Source organism: Eschscholzia californica, unplaced genomic scaffold, assembly GCF_041429995.1.
Source record: "Eschscholzia californica isolate CP2 unplaced genomic scaffold, dmEscCali1.0.p SCAF_1, whole genome shotgun sequence".
NCBI classification, from domain to species: domain Eukaryota; kingdom Viridiplantae; phylum Streptophyta; class Magnoliopsida; order Ranunculales; family Papaveraceae; genus Eschscholzia; species Eschscholzia californica.
In genome coordinates, this window is record NW_028238198.1 from 83,556,252 (window position 1) to 83,582,812 (window position 26,561).

Genomic DNA, 26,561 nt, shown 5'->3' on the forward strand with positions numbered 1-26,561 from the left:
TTCTAGGTATGGCCTATAAATTTGACTTGTTCAGTAATAAATGAGTTTCACTGAATAAGGTATGGGTTTCTCGGATTGGGTAGAGAGAGAGTCTAGATGCCATTTCGGGCTTTGCCCCTATTAAAATAACTTTTCAAACAGGACTTCTCTAGGCCCTTTGTTATTGTTATAGGCGCTACTTCACAAGCAAATCTTGGGGTGATTGAAGTATTAAAAGGAACGTCAGTGTCCACTACCCTTTGATCACTGGTGTAGCGAAAGGACATCCCTTTTAAATCCATGAGGTCTTGGGATCGAATCTGAGTGAAGCAGTTTATCCCCAAGATTTATCCCATGTAATTTAGACACTAAATAAAGTAGTTGTTGTCGGGCTTCAGACCTCTTTTATCATTCGTGACTTCGTGTAACTTAGGCGGTTAGAACGCCAGTAGAGTTCCCATAAATAAGGAATAATTTAAATAGAAACTGTGTTAGGAGATGATATAATCTTGGTTACCTCTCATGTGGGAGGTAGGCCTACTAGTTCTATGTGGATGAAATCAGGAGAGTCGGAAGATGATTCGTCTACATTTCGCTCATGTAAGAGCAGCTCCAATCACTCACCATTTCACTCAAATTTGGTGGGATGATGTTCAACAAAAAAAAAAAAAAAATTGGTGGGATAACAAATTAACAATACTGGTTTAAAAAAAAAAAGTTTCAAAAAAAACAAATTAACAATACTAGGGACTCCGACCACTTAATATAATTACCAAATATCAGGTGAATGGTGAATAGTGGCTTCCTAAATTTGGTAAGTCAATATTCATCTAGCAAGGGTTTATGTTTAAGTCTTTTTAACTGTCAACATTGGATTGTTCAAGTGGTTTATAGTGTTGACGTAGATTTCAAAACTCTACATATCCGAGGTTCGATTTCTAAAGGTGGAATCCATAGTTACTAAATTTAAATTATTAAAGGTATAAATAATAAGTTTATTAAACTTTAAGACCTTTTTCATCAAAAAAAAGAAAAAAAACTTTAGGCCCAATCTAATAAACAAGCAAAAAGATTAATTGGCAATCATCTTACCAACAACTGATAGATCATTTCAACAAAAATAAAACTAATAGATCGGTTGGTAGTGCATCCACTCTACTACACAAAAGTCCCATTACCGTTTTATCACATCGTATTGGTGCATCAATACGACTGTAATGATCTCTTATAAAAAAAAACTAGGTAAAAATGGAAAAGTTGATTTTGTATTGCTTACATAAAAAATTTGCCAAATTACAGGATGAAGATTATACTGTGGTAAACTTTTGACAAGATATGGTTGGAGTGCTCTAGCAAGTTCGTATAACCTGAAATAACATGTGTACAAGTTATAACCTCCATTTGGGATGCCCAAAAATTTGTCTAACATCAATATCACTGCACTATAAAGTTCAATATTATAAAATTTGTTAGTCAAGCAAACATCATCAAGCCAATAACAATTACACAATTTTATAGTAATTGTTTTTTTCTTTTCATTCATACCATCATAATCAAAACGGAAATGCTAAGATAGAAGATTAAAAGAACCAAGTTGAATTACACATTATTTTCAGATCTAACTTGCTCCAAAACTCTCTCTCTCAATCTAAGTTGATTCTTCAAAATGGGTACATAGAAAAATCAAAAAATTGCATATTATCTATCTGAAACTGATTAATTGTCTTAAAGATTTGATTTTTAAGATTCAGAGTTTATCAATTCCTTCATCAACCAGCATCTCTTGCGCACGGCATTCACGACTGCAAAATGCTTTCTCACCTCTGTAAAAAGTAGAGAAAGAACAAAAACAACATCATCATCACTAATCTTATTACAAATCAAAATTTGAGCTTAATCACACAACAAAATTGAAAACTAACAACAACCCATTACTAATTTACATCAAAACTAAACAACCCAGATTTTTAATTTTTGTTTCAAACTCTAGAATTTTAGAATTAGGAGAGGGGAATTATATACTAACCTGTACATGAAAATGTCTTTTCCTTGGCCAAGATTTTTGTTACAGTTGAAACAAAAGCTGAGGAATTTTTGTGATGGATAACTTGGAGAATTAACATTTTCTTTTTTGAAAGCAGAAAATCCAACAACACCACAACAATTTTCAACAATACAATCACCAAAAATATGAGTAGTTTTAGGGTTTGGTCCATGAGAAATCACACAAGTATAATCTTCAGATAGTTCCATCTCACTTGCAGAAAGACACCCAGTAAAAACAGATGGAGATCTTGGTGTTTCAAATCCAGAATTCGAAGACTCTAATAATAATTGGGTATTTCTTGTTTTCATTCCAAAATCAGCTGGTGATTTTGGTGATTTTGTTGGAGATTGAACAACAGAAGGTGGAGGAAGAATAGGAGGGATGTTGATTTTAAGTTGTGATCCAAAAAGAACCATTTTTGTATCTGATTTTGATGATTTTTGGTTGAGTTCTTCATTAAGAGCATCAACTATACCTAAACCAACAGCTCCTGAATCAAGTTTTTTATCCCATGGATGATGTTTATTTTCCTGATCAATAGAACTAGAAAATGGTTTACTATCTAAGATTGAAGTTGGACTCATCATTGATTCAGTTTCAGAAGAACCCTTTGGAGAAAAAACAGTAAAGAACTTTGGGGAACTGAAAAAAGATGAAATGGGTCTTAAATTTTTGCTTGTAGGTGATGAGAGAGAACCATTATCAGCCATTAGAGCTTGGTTACTGGTTACTGTTCTTGATCTCTTCAGCATCCTCTCTGTAACAAAAATAAAATCCCCAAAATCAAAATGATTTCAGTTTCTTAATTGAAGCAAGAGAGAGAGAGAGAGTATGAAACTTACAGGAATCAATTGAAGAAGAGCTCCATGGATGAAGGAAAAAAAGAAAGAAAAGGGTTTTTAATCAATCTATTGAAACAAAAATGGACAAAATTATAGTTGTACAAGTACCATTATTAAGAAAAAACAATTACAAACAAAAGAGGAAAGAAGGTCTTAAGATCAAAAAGTTGTTTTTACACCATGAAATCTCTACTAGACCTCTGTAACTTCCATGGTCCCCAAATTAAGCAGAACACAAAAAAAAACCCTAACTTTTTTTATCCTCTGTGCTAGGCTACTAGCTAGCTTTCCCTAAAATAGTAATGGAAATGAGTTCTTTTTTTTCCCACAAGAAACCCTTCACATCAAATAAACTTCATGATCAAAATCAGACAGAAAACATAAAAAAAGTTTGCATTTTTATTTCTTTTTTTTCTTTCAACTAGTAGTACTTGTGAGAACAGATTCAACACCAAGATTTAGACGACACCACAACCCTAAACAATAATTGACACACAACTCTGAGCTCTATAACATATTGGTTCTCTCTCTCTCTATGTCTGGTGGTTTATTTAGTATCCAATTAGAAGAACTTTTGCTTTTTTTTTTCTCCCCTCTGTTTCAGTTTCAGTTCTGCAAAATGGGGATGGATTTGCAAAGTGAATTCAGAGAGAGAAAGAGATGGGTGATGGTGGTGGAGGGTAGATGTTCAAAGGGTGGGGGGTTTGAGTGGGATTTAAAGACTCGTGTGGTGTGCATGCGAGTCAGTGGTTTGCTAAAAACCAGTAATACCCAAAAGTGGCAGTTTTGAGGGTGGTATTGTTTTACTACCAAATAGGAAGAGAAATCTCTCCCTATCTAGTCAAGGTTTGCCCAATTAGGCTCTTATTTTCCCCGTATAGTCCATCTTAACCGCATAACCTCTCCTCATATAATGGGAGCGGGTAAAAGCCCTGGGCACAAATACTGTAGGTCTCCGGATTATACACGAGACCTCTCACAGTTTGTGTATAAATCGAAAGGCCTATAGGATTTTTGCTGGGGGCTTTAGCCGCACCCTTGAACTATTCAAGTCACTCGTAACAACGGTTCGGCCAGTTGAATATGTATCTCTTATAAAAATTGAAGGTTATATGTTTGGTTCACGGTAAGAGCAGAATTCGTCATTTATTTGTACTAAAGATAAAAATAAAGTAAAGGTACAGATTGATTTTCATGTCCCTTTATAACTTTAAAGGTCATTGTATAATCGTATGAGTAGCAACTTCGATGGGAAGAGGTGTATCCCAAAATTGCTTTTAGGGCCTCTGTATGTAGACGACTCAAAATCTCTCTCGAAGGACCCCCTTGATTCTTCGTTGTTTTTTTTTCCTTCCTCTTCATAGATCTTGCAAGAAAGCCCCAAGACTTTAGAACTCGAAGATTCAAGTTTTCTTATGGATCTTAGATTTAGATTTAATGCCTTTGTTTGTTTCTTCTTCCACTTTATTTTTTTACAGTAAAAAGAATTGATGTCTTTGATTTATTTTAGGCTCAAGATTTCTACAACACAAGAGTTCTTATTCTCTGCTGACCTAGAGGGTTCGAGATTCTCAGATTTAATCCGATCCGATGCAATGTTTTGGACGTCGGTTCGAAAAGAGTGTCCATAGATGTTGTGAGACAATAAAGACGCCGGGAGAGCAATTTTAGGGTGCCATAATACACATTAATACCTGTAAGTTCATTAGAGCAGCTCCAACGTGGGTGGGGCTGGGGCTCCCAATTCAAATTTTGGGAGCCCCAGCCCCAGCCCTCCAACCCGGGAGCCCCGGGGCTGGGCTCCCGGTGGGGCTGGGAGCCCCATGCTCCCGGGCTCCCAAATGGGAGCCCGGCCTGGGGGGCTCCCAGCCCCAAATATAGCCGATGGGGGTCTCCCAACGGCTATTTTGGGGTGGATCCCCTAAAAAGGGGATCCACCCCACCTTATTTTATTTTTTTTTTAATTTTTTTAATTTTTTTTTTAAACTAATTTTTTTTTTAATATTCTTATTATTTTAAATACTACTTTTTTAAGTATTTTTCTCTAATTTTTATTTTTGTGTTTTTTTTTGTGTTTATCTTTTTGAAATTATCTCTCTCGAATAATATCACATTTTAATTCATAGTCGAAATCTAATAATTTATAGTCGAAATTTAAAATCAAAATTTCGCACACATACTTCGCACACGTATAATATATTGATTTGGGAGCCCCGGTTGGGAGCCCAACGTTGGAATTGAGGAAAGCCCCGGGGCTCCCAAAATTCAGGGGCTCCCAAAATTGGGAGCCCGAGCCCCACGTTGGAGTTGCTCTTAGTAGGGTCTCTCAACAAAAACAAAAAAATAAAAGACTTTATATATTTTTATTTTATTTTTTTTTGTTAAAGGAAAGACTTTATATATTTGGTAGTTTAATGCTACTTTTTTTTATCAAAAAAAACAAAGAAAATAAAAAGTTCATTAATAGGGTTTTCTTTTTCTTTGCACGTAAAAAACTTAAAGTAGGAGGTGGTGATGTAAAAGTTAAGTGATGGGTTGATTTTGTGATGGGTTGATTTTGTGATGGGTTGATTTTGTGATGGGTTAACTGATTTAGTAGGTAGGTCTATAATAAAGGATGGGGAAGTTGAAATAGGTGATGGATAAAAATGTAGTAGGTCCATCCCATCATCATCAACTAAACCTGTAAGCTCATTTATCTACATCTAGTCTTTAGTGGGACCAACCTCCTCCACTCTCTCTCTCTCTCTGTTTTATAAAGATACTGACGCAACCTGTTGTGGGCCCAACACTGTGGTGATGTACCCCACAGTAGATGTACCTCTCTTCTTTTCCTCTTTTGTATTTTTCCTTTCAATACCCTTTTTAGCTTCATAATACAATTAAGATGAGTTGATGATCTCACTGTGTTTAATATTGGCAGCTTCCCAACAAAGCAACAAGATAATGGCGTTTGTATAAGCTCTTTGAGATATAATACTAGCCCATACTATAACCTAGCTAGGAATAAGGTAATGAAAAACTCACACTTAATATTGATACATTATTTCTTGAAGATCGAAAGTAGTCTACAGTCACGGCTCGTTTAGATCCACAACTACCCGGATTCTCAAAAGTAGGTTAGAAATCGTCATAATAACTTAACTTCTCCTAGCTTATATGTGCATTTTTGTTTTGTAACAACTTGGCCTTGCTTATATATTAAATGTATACTCCTTAACAAAAAAAATATATATATATTAAATGTATACTATGCTAATGAAAAGGAATGCAGATCTATAATCATGTTATCTATAAAACGGATGTGGGTCTATAATCTTTACAACCGTGATACACTTCCTGGCTCGAAATCCGACCGAAACCCGGCGAGATGACGTGTCGTGCTGTGATCTAGAGAGAGAAAGTGAACACCCAGTCTTTATCTTAATCTTTATCTTTAGCTGCACCAAAGTCACAAAGCAGGTCCAACACCCACAACTTTCTTTGTATGGTAAGCTTTTGGCTACAGTTTTTCAATAGTTGCTAATTAGGTTTTTGTGAAATTTTGGGGTTCATTTTGTAATCCCAACACATCATCCACTTTAACTTTGGTAATTCTCCTCAATCCTATAACCTCACCAGACTGCTACTAATTCCAATGCACCTGTCCCCAAATCAGAATCCAACGGCTACAAATGAAGATTCTTTTTAAAGGAAAAAGCCACTGGGTACTGTACACGTGGGTCACTCTGGTCTAGTCAATCTATTAAAGGGTCCCACTCACAGTAATATATATATATATATATTACTATATATGTACAGAAATTTGAAAAGAATGTAAAAGAAATGAACAAGGAAGGGTTGTATTCAAAAGAAGAGAATTGCTCCCCATTTACTAGACAACAATTAATCCAAATAAATATATAAATAAATAAAAATTTAAGTTCCATTATACCATTGTCAGTTTACTGGATGAGTAAAAGTGTAAGAGAATCCGATGAACACAAAATTTATGGCATTGTGTTACTAATTTTTTTGCTTTTAACTCACCTACTTTCAATATGGGATACTATACCTAATTTGAAACATATTTTAGGGTTAGATAATGAAGGGTTTAGATATGCCAGTTTGAATTGTTCTTTGGTAGGATGGTAAATTTGTGGCCATTCAAAGAAATGTATAGCATGATGTGTCTTACTTCGTATTGAAGAGAGTAGGGTTTGATTCTTGTTTGTAATGTACTTAATTTTCCCCAAAAGTCATGCTAACCTTTGTAGGTTAGAAGTTCGGATACATTTTACTCAAACAAATTTCGCAATGGACTTTAACTAATGAATATGATATATCATTTTCAAGTATAAGACCCGCGTTCTTGAAGTTATATTGAATAGAGACCGTACCCCACGTAAAAGAGACATCGAGATAGACAAAACCCAACTGTTAGATTGAATCTTGCCACATATTACATTGGATTCATTAGGACAATAGTATTATACTGGATTTTTACCTTGAAATAACCAAAAGCTAATCAACAATTCCATTCTAGATTTTCAAATTAAGTCAAACTAACCATTTCAAATTTCACTCAGGAGTGATATAAACTAATCACAGTTTTAGAGCATCTTCAATGGGACACTCTAACAAACACTCTAAAAGTCCTAGTTGTCAAGGGCCAATAGAGATTCTCTTTCCAAAATGTCAATATAGAGACACTCTAATTTTTGTTGGTCTCCAATGGAGATCTCTAAAGTGTCTATACTTAATACACATGTCCTTCTTCAATTCAATTGATAAAAAGTAGTTGAAAAGCAAGATTTTCTATTGGTTGAAATTTAAAAGTAAGAGCATCTCCAATGGGACACTCTAACAAACACTCTATAAATCCTAATTGTCAAGTGTCAATAGAGATTCTCTTTCCTAAATATTAATATAGAGACACTCTAATTTTTGTTGATCTCCAATGGAGATCTCTAAAGTTTCTATACTTAATACACATGTCCATCTTCAATTCAATAGATAAAAAGTAGTTGAAAAGCAAAGTTTTCTATTGGTTGGAATATTAAAGTAACACTCAGAGAGTCTCAAGTAGACACTCTCATTTTAGAGTTTCTCTCTCTAGACACTCTATAATAAATGTGTCCACCTCATATTAGAGTGTCTAACAAAGTGTTCCATTGGAGATGGTTTTTTAACAAAAACTCTCAAAAATCAAATGTGGCACTCTAAGTGTTAGAGATTGAGTGTCCCATTGGAGATGCTCTAACACTTAGAGAGTCTCAAGTAGACACTCTCATTTTAGAGTTTCTCTCTCTAGAGTCTAGACACTATAATAAATGTGTCCACCTCATATTAGAGTGTCTAATAAAGTGTTCCATTGGAGATGATTTTTTAACAAAAACTCCAAAAAGTCTATGTGGCACTCTAAGTGTTAGAGATTGAGTGTCCCATTGGAGATGCTCTTAAATACATAATCATTCAACTAATCCTCAATTAAATTTTAATCAAGTTTGATTTGCAGCTGGAAAGTGAAGGATAGATTAAAAAAATCCAAGAAATATTTAGCATTATAATACAAAGATTAAAATATAGATAGCCGTGTAGTTTAGTTTAGTGCGCCACCACCACTTATAATGGTATTGCATCATCTAAATCTTTATTAACTATTAGCTTAATCTTTCTCGGTTAAGCAATACTTTCTCTATTTGTTTTATCCAATATAATTTTATTTACCAATTATTTTATAGAAATTAATGTAATCAAGATGAAAGGATCTCGATAACAACCGCCAATTGGTATCAAGTCACAATTTTATGCCTCGGGCATATACTGTGGTTTCGATCTTATAAATAATGGGTCTTTAAAGTTAATAGCGACAACCAATAACAAATTTATTACAAGTTAGAGCATCTCCCGTGCAAAACTTAAAAAAAAATTCTATTTGGCTTATGTGTTGAATCTCAATTGAGATTCTCTTTCCTATTTGGCTAACTTGAGTCTGTCTAATTCAAGTCCGTCTCCAATGCAACACTCCAAAAAACTCTAATAGATACACATGTCACACATACATTTAATAGAAAAAAGTGGTTGAGAAAGAAAGGTTTTCTATTGGTCCAAAAATTAAATTTGATGACTGGGACATTTAAGACTCTCAAAAGAGATCTCAAAAATAGAGTTTCTAGTTGAGACATCTTAAAACTTAATGCTTCCACATCATCTTAAGATCTCAATTGAGTTTTGTATTGGAGAGGTTTTTTCTCAAAAAAATCTCTAAAGTCCTAGGTGACACTTAAGATTTTAAGATTGAGTCTTGCATTGAAGATGCTCGTATCTCGATAATTACTTAATATTTTATGGGCCTTCTTCTTCCACGGAATCGAACCTGAAACCCCTGAATTGCGGAGTAAAGGCACTAACTAACTGGACTATCAGTTGTTGCCTTATAAAATGAATACTATATGGGCTTTCTTCTATCCCTTTACTAATTTAAATTGAAGTGTAATCAAGGCTTCAAAGAATATAGTGGCATTAAAATCTGTCCAATATGAATAATTTAAGCATGTTTTGAACACAATATGACCATTCATATACTACATGGTTGAATAACGATAAAATACAATCGTAACAATCTAAGACCGTTTGCATAGGAAAAACACAGTTGATATATGTCATATTATATTAAATATGAGAAACGGACAAACGGGTAAAAACAGTTGAGAAATATAGTTTGTATCATTTTGCTTGACGTATAATGACATTTCTTGAAAATATTAATATTCTTTTTGACTTTAATAATGTTTTTACTCGGTATTAAGATAAGCATATTTTTATTGATACATTATAATCTTAATGGTTACTAAATTCCATTCATGTCCTCACATAATTTACATATTTGTAAGTTCAGAAAGATTTTTTTATCAAGCTGGAAATCAAGATTTTCACTATTTTTACTGTTTTACTAGTACTTTTTTTTCTCCTTGAGAAGAGGTTGTGTTATGAGGATGGTTATGAAGCAGTTATAATATTTATGGAAATCACCAACCAAAAAGAGTTCCAATTTATAGCTCAATTAATTGGACATTTGGACTTTAATATCATCCCACTTGTAGGGGATGATCAGACTCCATGCATTATGTACTACAAATAGTGAAGTAGGAAGGAACTTTAGTTAAAATAAACTAGGGTTTGATTAAGAGTGATGACAACATTAAGATGATTAGCAAAGAAAAGGAGATTAATTAACTCTTCTTACTATTTATCATTAATTAATACTAATTATAGTCGTTGAAACAATAACCCTAACATGGAATAATTGGTCAAGTAGCTTTATATTAAATATATATATATATATATTTAAATATACAAATATGTAATGATGATATAATTCCAAATTGCTTAAGTTTATAATTCAAGATGAGAAGAGCTTGTGGAAGGAGGATAGTTTAATAAACTTTTCTTAAATGAAATGTTTGATTCATCCCAAATGAGGGTTTGTAAGAGAATGAAAGAACTTGATAATGAGCACCAATCACAAAACTTATGTATAATGATTTTGAGAGGTGCCCCACCATTTGACCATTACTAATCATCTTTTTGTCATTTTACCTTTGAGGCTTTGATAGCTAATTGATAATGAAATTTTGATTAGGGTTTTGGTAAGACCTGCTACTCCACCAAGTAATACTATCATTCTTCCAAAAATAACCCAACCACTCGTCTCTGAAAATTAATTCAATGGAAGCCTTTCAAAATCTCTTGCATGAAAATATATAGTTTCTTTGTATAAATGAACTTACTTAACAGTATATTAAGTTTGTGGTCATCCAACTCAAAATCAATTGACACTGAATAAAAAGAATCTAGATATTATACGTCTGATTGATAGATATCCTTTCTCCCATATGAGACTTTCCTCACACTTAAGTATATTGATAAAAAATGTTTATGAATTACGGATCATTTTTAATCCTTATGTTTTACGTATCATGTATGGTATACGAATTGAACGTGACATTTATATCAAGCCAGATAGATTATCTTGGTCATCTATATCAAGCCAGATAGATTATCTTGGTTTGGCTAAGGAATTTCATTTTTATTATTTGTGAAATATGACCCCCAACTTTGTGACCAGCTTCCTGCTTATCCCTCTACTCTGGTAAAAATACCCATATGATCCCCTTTTCAGTTACCGTTAACTTTTCGTTACTCTCTCTCTTCCATCTCATCTCCTCTCTCTGCCAAGTCACCTATCACGCCACATCATCATCTTCTCCGGCAGGGGGTCGTTGGTCGGCAAAATTTCCGACTGGCGACCCCTGCCGGAGAAGATGATGATGTGATAGGAGACTTGGCAGAGAGAGGAGATGAGATGGAAGAAAGAGAGTAACGGAAAGTTAACGGTAATTAAAAAAGGGGGCCATATGGATATTTTTGCTAAAGTAGGAGCTAGGCAGGAAGCTGGTCACAAAGTTGGGGGTCATTTGGGAAATAACCCTTATTTTATCTCTATGTATCCAACCATTTCTAACCTTCAAATAAAATTTAGGTTGTGTTTGATATCAGGGAACTAATTCCATGAAAATAAAAGAGTTCCATGGAAAGTCTTCCACAAAATTTATTCCATGGAAATAAGAGTTCTTTCGTTTGATAGTCATTTATTATTCCGTGGAATTACGAACTCTGTTATTTGGTTAACAACTAACTTCTCCGAATATAATATTCAATGAAGAGTTTTTATTTATTCCTTATGTAGTCAAAATGAATTTTTTTTTCTTTTATGTTACCAAAATTACATTTTCGTCCTTATGTTGTCTAAATTACATTTGTACCCTTATCTCACTTTGGTTTATACGAGGGTAAAAATGTCATTTTGACAACAGAAGAGTAAGATGTCAATTTGATATTATAAAAAGGTAAAGATGTAATTTTAGCTATATAAAGTCAAAATGTCATTAACAACTTTGTAAACATGTCATTTGGTAAGAAGGGCAAAAATGTCATTTGCTCAATGTATAAGTAAAAGTTTATTTTGCTAAATTTTATGGGTAAAATGTCATTTAGAACATATATGGAGATAAATATTAAGTTTTAAGTATTTGAAAATATTAAAATATTTTTATTTTGATTTTTGACTTTTCACGGAAACTAATTCCTAGGGTGGACCAAGGAATTAAAAGTGACATATTTCATGGAAATAGATTCCCTAGGTAATTAAAGCCATGAAATTCTACTTCGTATCAAATTGTGGAAATACGTAATTCCATGAAAATTCTTTTATTTTCATGAAAATAGGAGATATCAAACACACCCTTAAATATTACTTCTCACATTAAATAATTCCTCGATACCCTACTTCCGAATTGACAAAAGGCAAGAAATGATTGAATCCCTCTTTTACTTTTTATCCACAATCAACTTGTACCCATTTCTCTTTAACCTCCTTATGTTGAGTTGTAGTAAGCTTTATCCATAGAAAATTCATTTGGGTAATGTTTGGATCAAATCTCAATCCACAAATTTTACCAATTTTTTTTTTTAAACATGCTTAACTTCAAAAAATACAAAGCTTCACTCCTCTGTTACTCTCAATCAAATGATCATTATGATCTGTCTTCAACATACACCTCATTTTAGTTCAAAAGTTTAACGTAAGGGCAGATAACGGATAACCTACTTCTTAGGCACCTAAAATGGATATTATCTCAACCTCTTAAATCTTTAAACCTCAGTTAACTTGATTCTGAGGGGCTCTTTTAATTTATCGATCTAATTGATTAATAATTTTTTTCTGGAAATCTTTATCCTTTGAAGTTTTATTATAAATAAAACTCTTATTTCAAAGTATTGTTGTTTATAATCATGTTGTTGAGTTTTAATTATTTTTAATTTGAAAATTTAGTTGATGAAAAGTTATGAGCATAGTAGTATGCCAGCTTTTAAGTACAACCATATTTTTCTTCTTCAAGTTTCCAAAGCACAACCATATTTTTCTTCTTCAAGTTTCCAAAAGCGCCTTCTCAGGGACGGAACCAGAATATGAACTTAAGGAGGGCCGACATACAAGGAGAACTTGATTTTTTTTCCCGCTAGTTAAGGCGATATTTTATTTGTTTCACATTGGTTGTTTTCACTAAGAACGTAAGATAATGTTTTTAGATGATAATTGCACCATTAATCATCTTTTTCTATCGTTGGGCACCGAATGTGATCCTGAACTCTGAGGATGATGATATATGCGAAAAATAGAAATTTTCATCCAAAGTGTCAAAGTGATGGTTTAAAATATTCGTTCTTTAGATCATTAATCAAATTATTACAAAATTAAAGCAATATGCAATGATATACGACCTGTAGTATATAATCGTGTTTACGAAAAAATAACTTACCGAATATAAGTGGTCGAAACTCGTATTTGATAGCAACAATTGACGAGTAGTTGAGATTTTATAAGATTTTTATGCACAAGTTTAGCACCCGATAACAGTTCATTGTGGTATCCAATTTCCTCGAGTATGTTTGGGTACGTTCTTGAATGCTAGATTGATCTTAGGGACTTATCATGTAATCTTAAAAAATAAGGTCCTATTATGGAGAAATTTCAACATACATGTGCACTTTAACATTAAACTACTCTCAAAAGTGGGGAGGGGCCATGGCCCTTTTTGTTAAAGCCTAGTTCCGTCCCTGCGCCTTCTATAAGTGTTAGGGGCGTTTCCATCAAGTCAATTTTGAGAGAGAGTTTGTGTGAGAGAGAAGTGCTTTTAACACTTACGAAGGCGTCTTTGAAACTTCTCTCATTTTTTTCCTTACTGTGTTTCATACGAGAGAAGAAATTTCATGGAAATAAAAGAATTTGTATAGAAATTTTTCAAGGAACATATTTCGTGGTACTTTGTTTGATTTTCGATTATTATTTCGCGAAATTGTATAATTTTGTTGTTTGGTTGTACTAATTGTCTAATTTCCACGTAAATGATTATAAACGCGACTCTAGCAAAGTAAAATAAAAATACCATCCTTTGAGAAAACACGCACAAAAGAATTTCGAAATCAACTTTATAATTTTTTATAGGTATAAAAGTGACGAAAAATATGAAGATAAACATTAGATTTTTTTTTACGAAAATATAGAAATAAAGTACGTATACTTTGCAAGTAGCTAAATATATTTATATTAAAAACACTACTTTTTTTTAGTTTTCACAAAATCTAACCCCTATGGATAGACTTCACAAAAATGGATTTATGGAGAAATTGAATTAAGGATACACTTTCTATCAAACAAGGCCACCGCTTTGGGGAAAGCAGAAAAATTTCCGGGGAAGACGGTGCAAAACCAAAAAACCGCATTCCAAACGCACCAAAAAACCGCAATCCAAAAGTTTCCCCCATTACTCTCTCTCTATTTTCGTTCTCTCGTCGCAAAAACTCTCCAATCATCTCATATTTCGTTGGGGGAGTCCATCTATCTCAAATGTAAGGATACTTTCACCAAAATGTCTTTATGGAATTCGTAAAGCATATACTATACGTTTCCTGTCTAGGTAATGAGCCAAGAAATTAGGGTTAGGGTTTCAGATATTTGGGTGTTTCTAATTTCTAAGTTTAATTTTTTTTTTATGAGATAGCTTAATTCATTATTTGCTATGATCTATCTAGAATTCTAGATGAAATTTGGGTGCTTTTTTGTTAACTTTTCAAGTTCAGTGGTATGCTATTATGATTTCAGGATTAGGATTTCATAGTAGTAACATTGTATGCTATTATGATTTCAGGATTAGGGTTTCATAGTACTATTTTTTTGTTTTGATAAAAAGTTTATGGATCACCTTTGTTATTACCTTCATAAGTTGTAAAACAAACATCAAAATGAGACTAAATCATTTGCTTTCAGATGTTTTTACTGTTTTTTTTCTTTCTCTCGAAGAACATTTTGGGATTTGGGATGCAAAGTTCAAGATTAAACAAAAGAAAAGACATTGAAGATTAAACGAAAATAGAGAGAGAGAGAGGAACAAAAGAGAGAGAGAGGCATAAGAGAGAAAGAGAGAGGAGAGAGAAAGGAAGAAAGGGATGAAGTGAGAAAGGGAGAGAGTCGACCGGAATTAAGATCGCTGCCGTTAATGGTGGAGGTCGCCGGAATCCGGTGGAGGTCGCGAGAGCTCTAGTTGAAGTAGAGGAGAAGAAGAAAGAATATTGAAAGAGTGGTGTTTGGAGGAAACAAAAAAGAATTTACTTCCACCCAAATCTTATTGCCTTGAAAACTTTGTTTATTTCCTAAAACACTGGCCATAAACAATACTTGTTGGGCCTTTCTTCCATGTGTGATTGTGTTCAACTTCCATTTGAAGAAGAATAGGGGCCCTCTGGGTCAACTTCCCTACTGAAACTGAGTTTGGCCCCACCTTCACATTTTGTATCAGCGTGTCCTTTTCTTTAGGCCAAATACTCTCTGATTGGCTGGTAAGAATCATTTTCTATGGACAATATGATTTTTATAGGCCCATGTATAAGGATTTAAGAGATAATTTTGAACTCTAGCATCATATCCTTTTTTGAATCATCTCACCTATTCTATTCTTATAGGTGGGGGAATGATGAAATTGACCAGCACTTCCAATTCTTTACTTCAATCAGTCTAATTGATTCTTACTCTTTCTGCCTGAGACCAAAAACAATTATTTTCAATTCTCAATTCTAAATGTTGTGATAAATCCTTGTTTACTGAAGAGTAAGGATAAATTCTGACCTAAAATAATAGATCTACTAGTGATGCAATGAGACCCCATGATGGTCATGAGACTCCATCTGTTGCTATTATACTAGTTCTTTTGTGTTTTGATTGTTAGGTGGCTCTTTTATTTTATTTTTTAATTGATACTGAATTAGAAACAAGCATCTCAATTCTCAAGTGACCAATTTTACATACTAGAAGTTGGAATCTAAATTCTTGAATGCCATATTGCGAGTTTTTCGCGTTTGTCATTAAAATATTAGCAAATTATCAGACTGTATATGATTGATTAACTAAATGTGTAGATCTATGTTCACGAGTTATTTTGCATTTGATACAACATATTTGTACATTGTAATGAAAGATAAAATAAAGAGATTCGGTCAATTTGGGAGTTCTTTAGTTCTATTTAGGAAAAGAAAAACAAGTACACACTGTTTAATCATTGCCTTTTAAGGTTTGCATTAGAATTAAGTAGTTCAATTAGCTTCATTGTTGGGCACTCTCATTATTAATAAAGTGTTGCTTTATCTGTAGTCCATAGTGACTGTATATAAGACATATCCCTGCAAAACATATGACTTTTTGTTACGTACCCAACCCGTAACAAATGAAAGAAAGCGGAAATTGAATATTAGCTACGACATTGACGAGTGACGATAATCCTGCCACAAATACTATTAGCTACGACTTATTTAATATGCCTCTTAGTTTCGTAGGTAAAATGTAGCTTTATTAGGTGCCTTAATCCGTAGAAAAAGATCATATCTACAATGGAGGCCGTAGCAAAAATGTTGCAACAAATGTTCAAATAATATCTACAGTCTATAACTCGGAGCGAAAGATCAATAGCTATGACCTCTTTAGGTAGTAGCAATACAAAGGTATCTATTTTGTAGTGATATATAAAGTAGAGTTGAGTTTTTCTGATTTGCAACCTAATCGTTGTTAACCTCAAGCCAATCAATTCTCATGCCGAAATTCACTCAATCAATTCCATTGAATTTTTCACAGAATTGTCTACAACAAATAAGATAAACAAGAGGTCCTAGCAATCAATCACTTAAGAGAATAAAAAGAAATTTGTGAGAAAAGCAGATAGAGATAGAAACCAATATTGGGGACATAATGGGACCATAAATAATACAAAGATGCCCCTAAAAATAAGTGGGTAATCTTTAAGTCATTATGTTCAAGTACATATTATAACATTTTTGGAGGGACTATGCCCTACCTCTAGCAATATTTTCCACTTCAAAAGTATATCTTTATATGAGATTATATGGTGGTAGTTAGGACACAAGCATCAATTGATATCATGTTTATATAGAATATAGACAAGCAAAAAATAATTGTTTACATACCCTAGTTATTTAAGGGTTGCTGGGATCAAATACTTGAGTTAAGAAGAGTATTCTTATCAAGAATTCAATTATTCCAAATTATGTATTTTAAGAAATTGAATGGAAATAAGAAGAAGAAAACTAGATAAAGGGAAATACTTGTCTTCTATTATGCATGTGCATCTAGCTGTGTTTTTAGGGAGAAAATAGATCAAGAGAGGATTCAAATTTGCCTAATCGAGACCTAGTTTTATCGGATTGACCAATCCGAATCAAGCAAAAAATATAGGTAGAATTGTATTCGTCCGGTTTTTCTTCTTTAATCTCATAACGTTTGGGTACTACTTTCTCTCTGGCTTTGTCTTTCCATGAAATCGTTCATTCTCTCCAAACGTTTATCTCTAAGTCAAAAGTTTCCTTTTCTCCTTAGATGGAAAAAACCAAACACAGAGGATGCCTATAGAATTCTGTGGTCAACTCGGATTCACCAAGGGTCGTCGGCTCTTTACCAATAGCAGTAGCGCTTATTGGGCCTAAACTTGACTTAGGATTTCATTTCTAAACCCAATTCCTAACAAAATAAAGAGAAAAGTCGAAGATGGAGAAAATATAGATGAATCTTTCTCCCTTTTGTTGGGCTTGTAAAAACCGATGGGATGCCCATCCCACAATAAAAATGGTGGTGCCCTCATAACTAACATCAGCCTGATCTGGACTAGGGTAAGATACTCGGCCCATCATATAAAATGTAGAATTAGGGTAATTTGGGCCTTTAATGGGCTTGGGATCGATGAGGAAGTAAAGGTCCAAATTTCCGACTAGGTTTTGACTAGAGATCCTAAAAAGAAGTCCTGAATTTGAAGCAGAAGACACATTTTAAGTTAAGTCTTGGTTGCAGTGATGATATTGACTTGCTTTAGAAAGATAAAAAGTGTCACTAATAATTAAGGATGGATTTCTTGAATTGTCATCAGTTGTTAATAATGGCAGTCAGAGTGTAGTAACTTCTTTACAAGTTTGTGGCTAGTCTCATTAATACTATCACTTGAACAAATCCCAACCCTAACCCTCTTTCTCTCTCTCTCTCCCTATGATATGTCAACATTTCAATCCACTTCTCTCCACTAATGTTAAGGTACTATTTTAGGGAGAGAGATCCCACCAATCTTGTGAGACAGGTGGGATCCTTCTCTCCTTCTTAATTGCACCATATCTTCCACTCAGAGTCTCAAATTACACTATAAAATTCACAAATCACTAAAAACTAGAGAGAGCATACCTAGTAGCTAGTAGGTTATTTGAAGATGGTGAAACTTACTTTCTCTAATGTGCTCATATTCCTCTTCTTCTTCTTCTTCATATTGTTCTTCTCAGGTTTGTTTCATTTTAACTCACAATTAATTAATTAATGATTCTTCATCTATCTTACAAATAGTATATAATACTGTACTTCCATATTAAAATATTTTCTTATTTTACTTATGAAGCTCGCTTTTGGGTGAGTGAGTGGTAACACGTAGCATCTGAACTACTGGAGAGACCAGCGTTCGAATCTAATACAAAAACTGCTGCGCCTTGGATTCTGGGAGACCTAAATTTGACCCAGAATATGGAGTGGGCTTTGGGCCTGACTGGTCCCAGTGGGACCTTGATTTACTTGTGTTCATCTATTGGTTTTACAGATGATCTTAATTAATGGGAATTATGTGCAGTTGAAAATGAGAAGAACAGCAGGTTGTTGAAGATAATTGAAGTGGTGGAAGCTCGTAAAACTTGTAAAGACGCGTGGGTAGGATGCCCAAATGAAGACGATTGCAAACAAAAATGCAATGATAAACACTTCGGTACTGGTTACTGTTATAGGCATCCTGGAACATACGTTTATGAGTGCATGTGTGAATACCCTTGTTAACCCATCATTTACTCCTTTCTCTCTCTCTCTCTCTCTCTCTCTCTCTCTCTCTCTCTCTCTCTCTCATATGTTGTTTAGGTGAGAAACTAGTTATAATGATAAGGTGAACTAGTTAGTAGTAATATTGATTAATGAAAGTTATCATCTATTTACTCTCATTTATATTTCTGATTGAAATCAAATGACCCAAGAATATGATGGAATTCTAAACCCGGCCCTAATTATATCTTGGCAGGGTACTTTTAGCAACGTCCACTCTTTTATATTGGCATTGTAAAGGGGGTGTAACACAAAGACAACCATTGGAGAAACTACTGTGGACTTGGAGTAACTTAGTCCCTCGGCAAAAAATTAATTGTAAACCACCCATATCCGATATTAATCTGATAGAAACGAAGACCACAATTGACCATAGCCAAAAGACCAAAAAACATGTTAGAATAACAGGTTAGATCAAAGGAGTACGAATCACTAAACCAGAATAAGAAATTTTATAGGCAATACTCAAATTTGTTAAAAGCAATGTATTTTTCACCGAAGACTTGGTCAAAATAAATTGACCATGTACAATTAGAGGCAATGCCCAAACTTGAGGGTAATTATGACCCACTTCTTTTCTCTCGCTCCGGCAAAAAGTCGTCGGCCTGTGACCTTAATTAATTTTGTTCTACTTTTTTTCCTTCTCCACTTCTCTTCTCTCTATCCAAATAGATTGCATTGGCCGCGGCTTTGGGGAATAAAGAAAATTCTCCGGAGAATAAAGACTTTTCTTAAAACTAGTCAAATAAGATTGACTTTTTATGTTTCTTTTTATTGCTAAGGGGCTTCTAATTTTAGAAGATGCTATAAAAAAGGCTTCTCCACCTCATCTCCTCTCTCTACCACTTCATCTTCTCGACACCTCATCATCTTCTCCGGCGAAAGTTGCCGGCCGGCAACCTTCAAACATAAAAGGAAAAAAAAAATTCTCTCTCTCTCTAGAACAGATCTAGAGAGAGAGACCTTCAATGGTCTGTTCGTGAGAACAGACCACGAACAGATCGTTCTGTTCTAGATATGGATGCTGTCATTAATGTTGAAAAATTCTACTTGTGCCCCCATGAAAACTGGCAAGAAATTAAGTTGAGCAGTTGTGGAGCCTGGCAGAAACAAGCAATAAAAAGAAAACCTAAAACCTAATTGATGAGGAATGAATAGGCCTCTATTAAAGAAGCCAAATTAGCAACCACACACTTCACCTTCCAACAGGGGCGGAGCCAGGATTTCGTCTTAGACAGGGCTGGCCTAAATAAAGTTGTGTACGAAATTTTAAGGCATTACTCCTTGTGAAAAATGATGACATTTTTTGTGCAACACAAGTACTTATTTTATTATTTTACAATAAATCTTTTTACTTTCTATCGTTCGACATACTCAAAGTTTGAGAAGCGAAAAAAAATTTGAAGTTAAATTTGTGACAACACCACCAAAATCAAGAACGTCAACTATTTTGTCTTATCAAGTAGTTGAAATGAAATATGGTAGACATACCACGATAATTTCATTTAGTAGGGGAGAGGCTTATGGTGGAGGTTGAAGTGATAATAGAAAAAAAAATGCAAAAAGAGGAAATAAAAAATAAAGGTAAAAAGAAGAGAAGAAGGACCAGAAATAGTGGGGTCGAAAAGAAAGTCTAGACATAACTGAGTGTCAAAAATCAGTTGATTAAGTGTTGAGGATGAAATCAGTACTTCGTTATAAGTTGGGGACCAAACTAGAATTATTCTTTATAACAAATGAAAAAGGTAAGAAAAATTATGCTGGAGGGTGGTTTCGAACCCTGGCCGCATGTGTGCTAGGCAGGACTTCATCCAGCCGGGCTACCTGCTATTGATGTTATTATCTTGGTGCGGAGCTAACAAGACTTAACCCAGGCTATAGCCTGGGTTAGTCTACACATAGCTCCGCCCCTGCCTTCCAATCCAAACAACAATCACAGTTAGCAAGTAACTTTTCCTTCTTCTCTCTATCTCTCTTTATCTTGATTCATGTAGCTTACATGTAGCTTTCATGTCTCCCCATCTTGGATATATTTAGATCATCATATGCTCTTCTTCTTCTTCTTCCTCCACCAAACTACCCAACTAGTTCATCTTCATAAACTTAACCTAACTACAAGTCGTTAATATCTAGCTAGCTAGGTATATCCCAATTATATAGAATATGGAGCAAACTAGTTATTGGATGTGGGCAAGAAGCAAACTGAGTGAGAACATACCTTCTCTCTCTCTCTAGATCTGTTCTAGAGAGAGAGAGAGAGAAAAGAAAAAAAAATTTAGAGAGAGAGAAAAGAAAAAAAAAATTTAGAGAGAGAGAGGAGAGAGAAAACTAAAAAAACAGTTTTTTTTTTTAATGTCGGAAAATTGGCCGGCTGGCGACTTTCGCCGGAGAAGATGATGACGTGTCGAGAAGATGAAGTGGCAGAGAGAACAGATGAGATGGAGAAGAACTTTCAAAAAAATGTATTTTGTATTCCCCATAAAAATTTATTCCCCGGAGAATTTTCAAAAAAATCTGGGATCCCTCGAGAATTTATTCCCCGGAGAATTTTCTTTATTCCCCAAAGCCGCGGCCATTGCATTTTGCAGCCTAGGCATTGCCTCTAACCAAAATATTTTATCAAATAGATTGTCTTTACTAGAGTTGCTTATGACAAGTTTGGGCACTACCTATAAAATTTCCCAGCCATAATATAGATTGTTGATTTGTTGTGTAGTGATATAGAGGTTATTTCCTGAAAGTGGTTTCGAAACAATCTCGGTGCAAATTATATTCTTCCGTCGCTACCAAAGGATTTACCACATCATTGTTTTATTCTCGTGCATCGAAGGAAACTGGATTGGAGATGGGAAAATATGCTCAAGAAAAATATAGTTTTCGTTTTGTGTTCTTCTTTGATAAATTCGGGTAGAATTCATAATCTTAAAAAAAGGGTGTGACCAACTACGAAACGTGGTAGAGAGCACCGGCGAGCCCACATAGGGAGTCGTGGGGTCACAAATGTGAGCTCATTTACTATGTAAGGGCAAAGCCAACGTGGGAGGGTTGGGGCTCCCAATTTGAATTTTGGGAGCCCCAGCCCAGCCCGTTGGCTGCCCAACCCGGGAGCCCCGGGGCTGGGCTCCCGGTGGGGCTGGGAGCCCGGGCTGGGGGCTCCCAGCCCCAAAATGTTACCGTTGGGGTTTCCCAACGGTAACAAATGGGGTGGATCCCCTAAAATGGGGATCCACCCCACTTAAATTTTTTTTTTTTTTAATTTTTAATTTTTTTTTCAATTGTTTTTTTTTTAATCTTCTTAAATGTTTTGAGCTACTTTTGAATTTTTTTTTTTCTCTTTTTTTTTTTCTTTTGTGTGTTTATCTTTTTGAAATTATCTATCTCGGACAATATCAAATTTTAATTTATAGTCGAAATCTAATAATTTATAGTCGAAATCTAAAATCAAAATTTCGCACACGTACTTCGCGCACGCACATCATTTGGATTTGGGAGCCCCCACGTTAGAATTGAGACAAAGCCCCGGGGCTCCCAAAATTGGGAGTCCGAGCCCCACACTGGCTTTGCCCTAAAGAGGTGCTCTTGTGCCCCTGCCCAAATTAATTTAGCCCATTAACCCAAAAACCCCACCATTAAACACAAAAGTTAACATCTCAAATGACCCAACCCACTTATGACTATGACCCTCCATATATCCAATTGTGACCGGTTCTTATGACCAACCGCTAATGCAAACAAACCAACTGCCCACAGCACAAAGGCACCAAACTCACCCTAACTTTGCTTAAACCCTAATAAATTCTTTGTTATTTTAGTTAAAACCGGTTTTCCGCTCCACCATTATACACTAATATAAATCCTAATTCCAACCCAAATACGAAACTTCTTTTTTAATAAATTTTGGCAGTCAAGTTGGTTTTTACGAAGTCACGATCTCATCTTTCTACTTCGTCGTGACATCAAAAGAAGATACGTATATGAATTTTTTTTCCTGATCTCGTCCTATTTAAATTAAAGCAAGAACATGTAAAAAAGTTAAATTTAGGTCGAAATAGGAAAAAAACACTCAGAAAAATTAATGTAAAAAAAACTTCATTTTTGAAACTGTTGACAACATATATCATTATGTTGATAACAAAACAGTATTACTTTTTCATAATCCCTTTTTTATCCATCTATGTTGACAACATATATAAATATGTTGTTATAAACTGTTGAAAACATATATAATTGTGTTTTATTATAAATTGTTGACAACACATGTAATAATGTCCTAACTTGTTATAAAATGTTGACGACATATATAGTGTTGGGTTATGGTGTCTCCTAGTGTTCTAAGCGGAATCTCAGACATCTAATATCTAACACTAGTATTCCCAGGTCTCATGCATAAGCAAATAATGAACTAACTTAGTTTAAAGATTACCTTAATCGATAGATATCCCACGAACTCATACGGTTGAATAAGAAGACCAAAAGCTTCAATTGTTGCTCCTTTACTTGAGGCACCCGACCAATCAACTTGATCTTCCACCTTTAAAATAGCTAGAACTCTAATGGTGGTTAGACAAAGAACACCTTCTTCTTTATACTAGATAGATAGTTGGGACTAATTCTCTCTTTCTTTCTCTACTTGATGTTGTACAGTTATAAATCTCTTTGAGAATTCTCCACACCTTATTCAATTCTAATGAGGGCCTTACATAGAATGCCTAAGTTAAAGTCCAACCGTAAACAGGTTTTCTAAAAGCCAAAATAGAAGCAGAATAAGGATTTCTTCAAAAATAGAAACCTCTTTCTATTTCTCTTTCTCCCTTACTCTGGTTGGTCAGACTAAGCCCTAATAGGGGCAGATCTGACCGGCCCTATTAGTATGGTCGGTCAAGCATGGCCGGTCCTACTAATGGACCTTAAATCTCCTTTAAGTGTCGACCCAAATGGTGTTATCTGTTCACCTAACTAACGTTGTAAGCGGAATCACAAACATCATATATTTAACGCTAGTTACCAGGATCACATGCATATACTAACTATGAACTAGAAAATGGAAGAAGAATACCTGAATGTGTTTTCCCTCGAATTGGATTTCGATGCTTTTATCCCGAAGATGAGAGCTCCAATTGTCGCTCCTCTACTTGAGACACCCGAGCAAGTTGAATTAATCTCACTTCTTGAATGACAGCTAGGTGTTCTTGAAGGTTGAGAAGAAGAACTGATAAACTTTTGACTAGGTAGATAGAATGAGAGTTTTTTCTCTAAAACCTTCTCTCTCTAAGATGTGTGAGATGGTTGATTTTCTCTTCAGAAAATTCCACACTTTTATGGTTCTCTAATGATCATTATATAGAGAAACCCTAGTAAAAGTCACAGAAAAAGACAAACTTATCAGAACTCTATCTGACCGGAAATCTCAGAATAGGAGGGATTCCCATTAAGGTTTTCCCTTATGTATGGAAATAATAAGAAGAAAACTAGATAACGAGAAATACTTTTGTTCTACACCTGTTTTATGCATGTGCATCTACCTATGCTTTTAGGGAGAAAATAGATCAAGAGAGGATTCAAATTTGCTAAGTTGAGGCCTAGTTTTGACGGATTGACCAATACGAACCATGAAAAAGAAAAGAATAGGCAAAATTGTTTTCGTCCAATTCCTCTCCGTAAATCTCACAACTTTTAAGTAATACATTTTTTTTCTGCCTTTGTCTTTTCACGAAATCATTCATTCTCTTCAATCTTTTATCTCTAAATCAAAAGTTTCCTTTTCTCCTTTTTAGATGGAAAAAACCAAACGGAGAGGACGCCTATAGAATTTTGTGGTTAACTCGGATTTACCCTAGTCAAGGGTCTTTGGTACTTTACCAATAGCAGTAGAGCTTATACAACTTTCTTTAGCCATTCGGAGCGTTACTAGGCCTTAGAGCTTATACAACTTTCTTTAGCCATTCGGAGCGTTACTAGGCCTTAAACTCGACTCCAACTTTTATAGAGGGGCCCAAATTCACCTGGCCCAGCCCCTAAACCCTCTTGACTTGGGGCATTTCTGAACTCAAATCTTGTATGATTTTAGCACAAAATACCTTTGTTGTGAGTGTATTATAACAAAAATGGTGAATTAATATAACATTCAAAGTGTAGTAACTTCTTTACAAAGTTTATGACTACTCTCATTAATATGTCTCTAATCTTAAAATTTAATTAAGATTATTAGCAATGAAGTAATATTAGAGTAATATGGAAAGAATAAAGGAAGAAAATAACATTCAAAGTTAATTAGTCTTTATTTCTAAACAGAAATATTACATTCCTTCATTACTACTTGGAATGATTGAAAGAATAATTAACTTTATATTCTTCTTTTCTTGCCATAGTACTTCATTAATTAGGAGATCCCACCGATCTTGTGAAATCGGTGAGATCCTTTTCCTTCTTAAGAGCATCTCTAACGCAACACTCAATCTTAGAAACTCCGAGTGTCATGTAGGATTTTTAGAGTTTTTTCTTAAAAATCATCTCCAATGCAACACTCTATTTGGATCTCTAAGATGACGTGTCGAGAGTGGAATAGAGATATCTAATTGTTCAACTCATCAATATTTGATTTTCAACCAATGGAAATCAAGTCTTCTATATTTTCTAAAATAACTAATTATTTATTTACGAAAATAACAATGCCACATAAGTAAATAAGATAAGTATAGAGTTTTGCATTGGAGACAACAAAAAATTGAAGATCTTTATTAACACCACGTAGGAGTGAGAATCTCAATTGGAACTTAACACATATGATGAATGGAGATTTTTTTGAGTTTTGCATTGGAGATGCTCTAATTGCACCATATCTTCAACTCAGAATCTTGAGACACTATAAATTCACTCAAAACTAGAGAGGGAACATCTACATCTACATCGACATCGACATCGACATACATACCTAGTAGCTAGGTTCTTTGAGGAGTTGTGAAGATGGTGAAACTTACTTTCTCTAATGTTCTCATATTCCTATTCTTCTTCATATTGTTCTTCTCAGGTCTGTTTCATTTTTACTCACAATTTTTTATTACTATTACAAATGTTTTCTTATTTACTTACAATCTTACATATGAAGCTACACTTTTGGGTGAGTGGTAAAAAAACATCTGATACTACTGGAGACACCAGGGTTCGAATCTGATAAAAAAAATGTGACACGTTAGATTCTGGGACCCGGATATGAAGTGGGGGCTTTGGGCCTTGGTGGGGTCCCAGTGGAACCTAGATTTACTTTTTTTTTTTGGTTGAAATAGATTTACTTATTTTCATCTATGGGTTTTACTGATGATAATAATAATGAATGTGGATGTGCAGCTAAAAATGAGAAAGTGTTGGTAGCTGGTAAAACTTGTAAAGATGCGTGGGTCGGATGCCCAACTGAAGAAAATTGCAAACAAATATGCAATGATAAACACTTTGGTGTTGGTTATTGTTGTAGGCATCCTGGAACATACGTTTATGAATGCATGTGTGAATACCCTTGTTAACACATTTACTCCTCTCTCTTTCTCTCACATGTTGTTGAGGTGATAAACTAGTTATAATGATAAGATGAATTAGTAGTAGTGATGATGATTAATTAAAGTTGTCATCTCTTTTCTCTCATTTTGTTTATTTCTAATAGAAATCCAATGACCCAAGAATATCATGGAATTCT

General features: G+C 34.4%; 1 protein-coding gene and 1 long non-coding RNA gene across 2 annotated transcripts; one reads left to right on the forward strand and one right to left on the reverse strand.

Moving 5' to 3' along the window:
* Positions 1-1,489: 1,489 nt before the first annotated feature.
* On the reverse strand, positions 1,490-3,846 carry LOC147570136 (NAD(P)H-quinone oxidoreductase subunit, putative (DUF581)). The gene is made up of 3 exons (XM_086656703.1): positions 2,869-3,846; positions 2,006-2,783; positions 1,490-1,802 (listed from the first exon to the last, which is right to left on the reverse strand). Exons 2-3 carry the CDS (start codon positions 2,776-2,778, stop codon positions 1,727-1,729), a joined length of 849 nt encoding a protein of 282 aa, XP_086512829.1. The 5' UTR covers positions 2,779-2,783; positions 2,869-3,846; the 3' UTR covers positions 1,490-1,726.
* A 14,116-nt stretch (positions 3,847-17,962) lies between these two features.
* LOC147570137 (uncharacterized) lies at positions 17,963-18,993 on the forward strand. The gene is made up of 2 exons (XR_015238998.1): positions 17,963-18,297; positions 18,636-18,993. It is a non-coding gene; the product is annotated as an uncharacterized LOC147570137 (long non-coding RNA).
* Positions 18,994-26,561: the final 7,568 nt, after the last annotated feature.

Excerpts from the sequence above, each read along its gene's own strand:
- LOC147570136 (XM_086656703.1), bottom strand. The coding sequence starts at position 2,778 with ATGCTGAAGAGATCAAGAACAGTAACCAGTAACCAAGCTCTAATGGCT. Across the intron at positions 1,803-2,005 it reads AAAGACATTTTCATGTACAG|AGGTGAGAAAGCATTTTGCA; the intron begins GTTAGTATATAA and ends TACTTTTTACAG.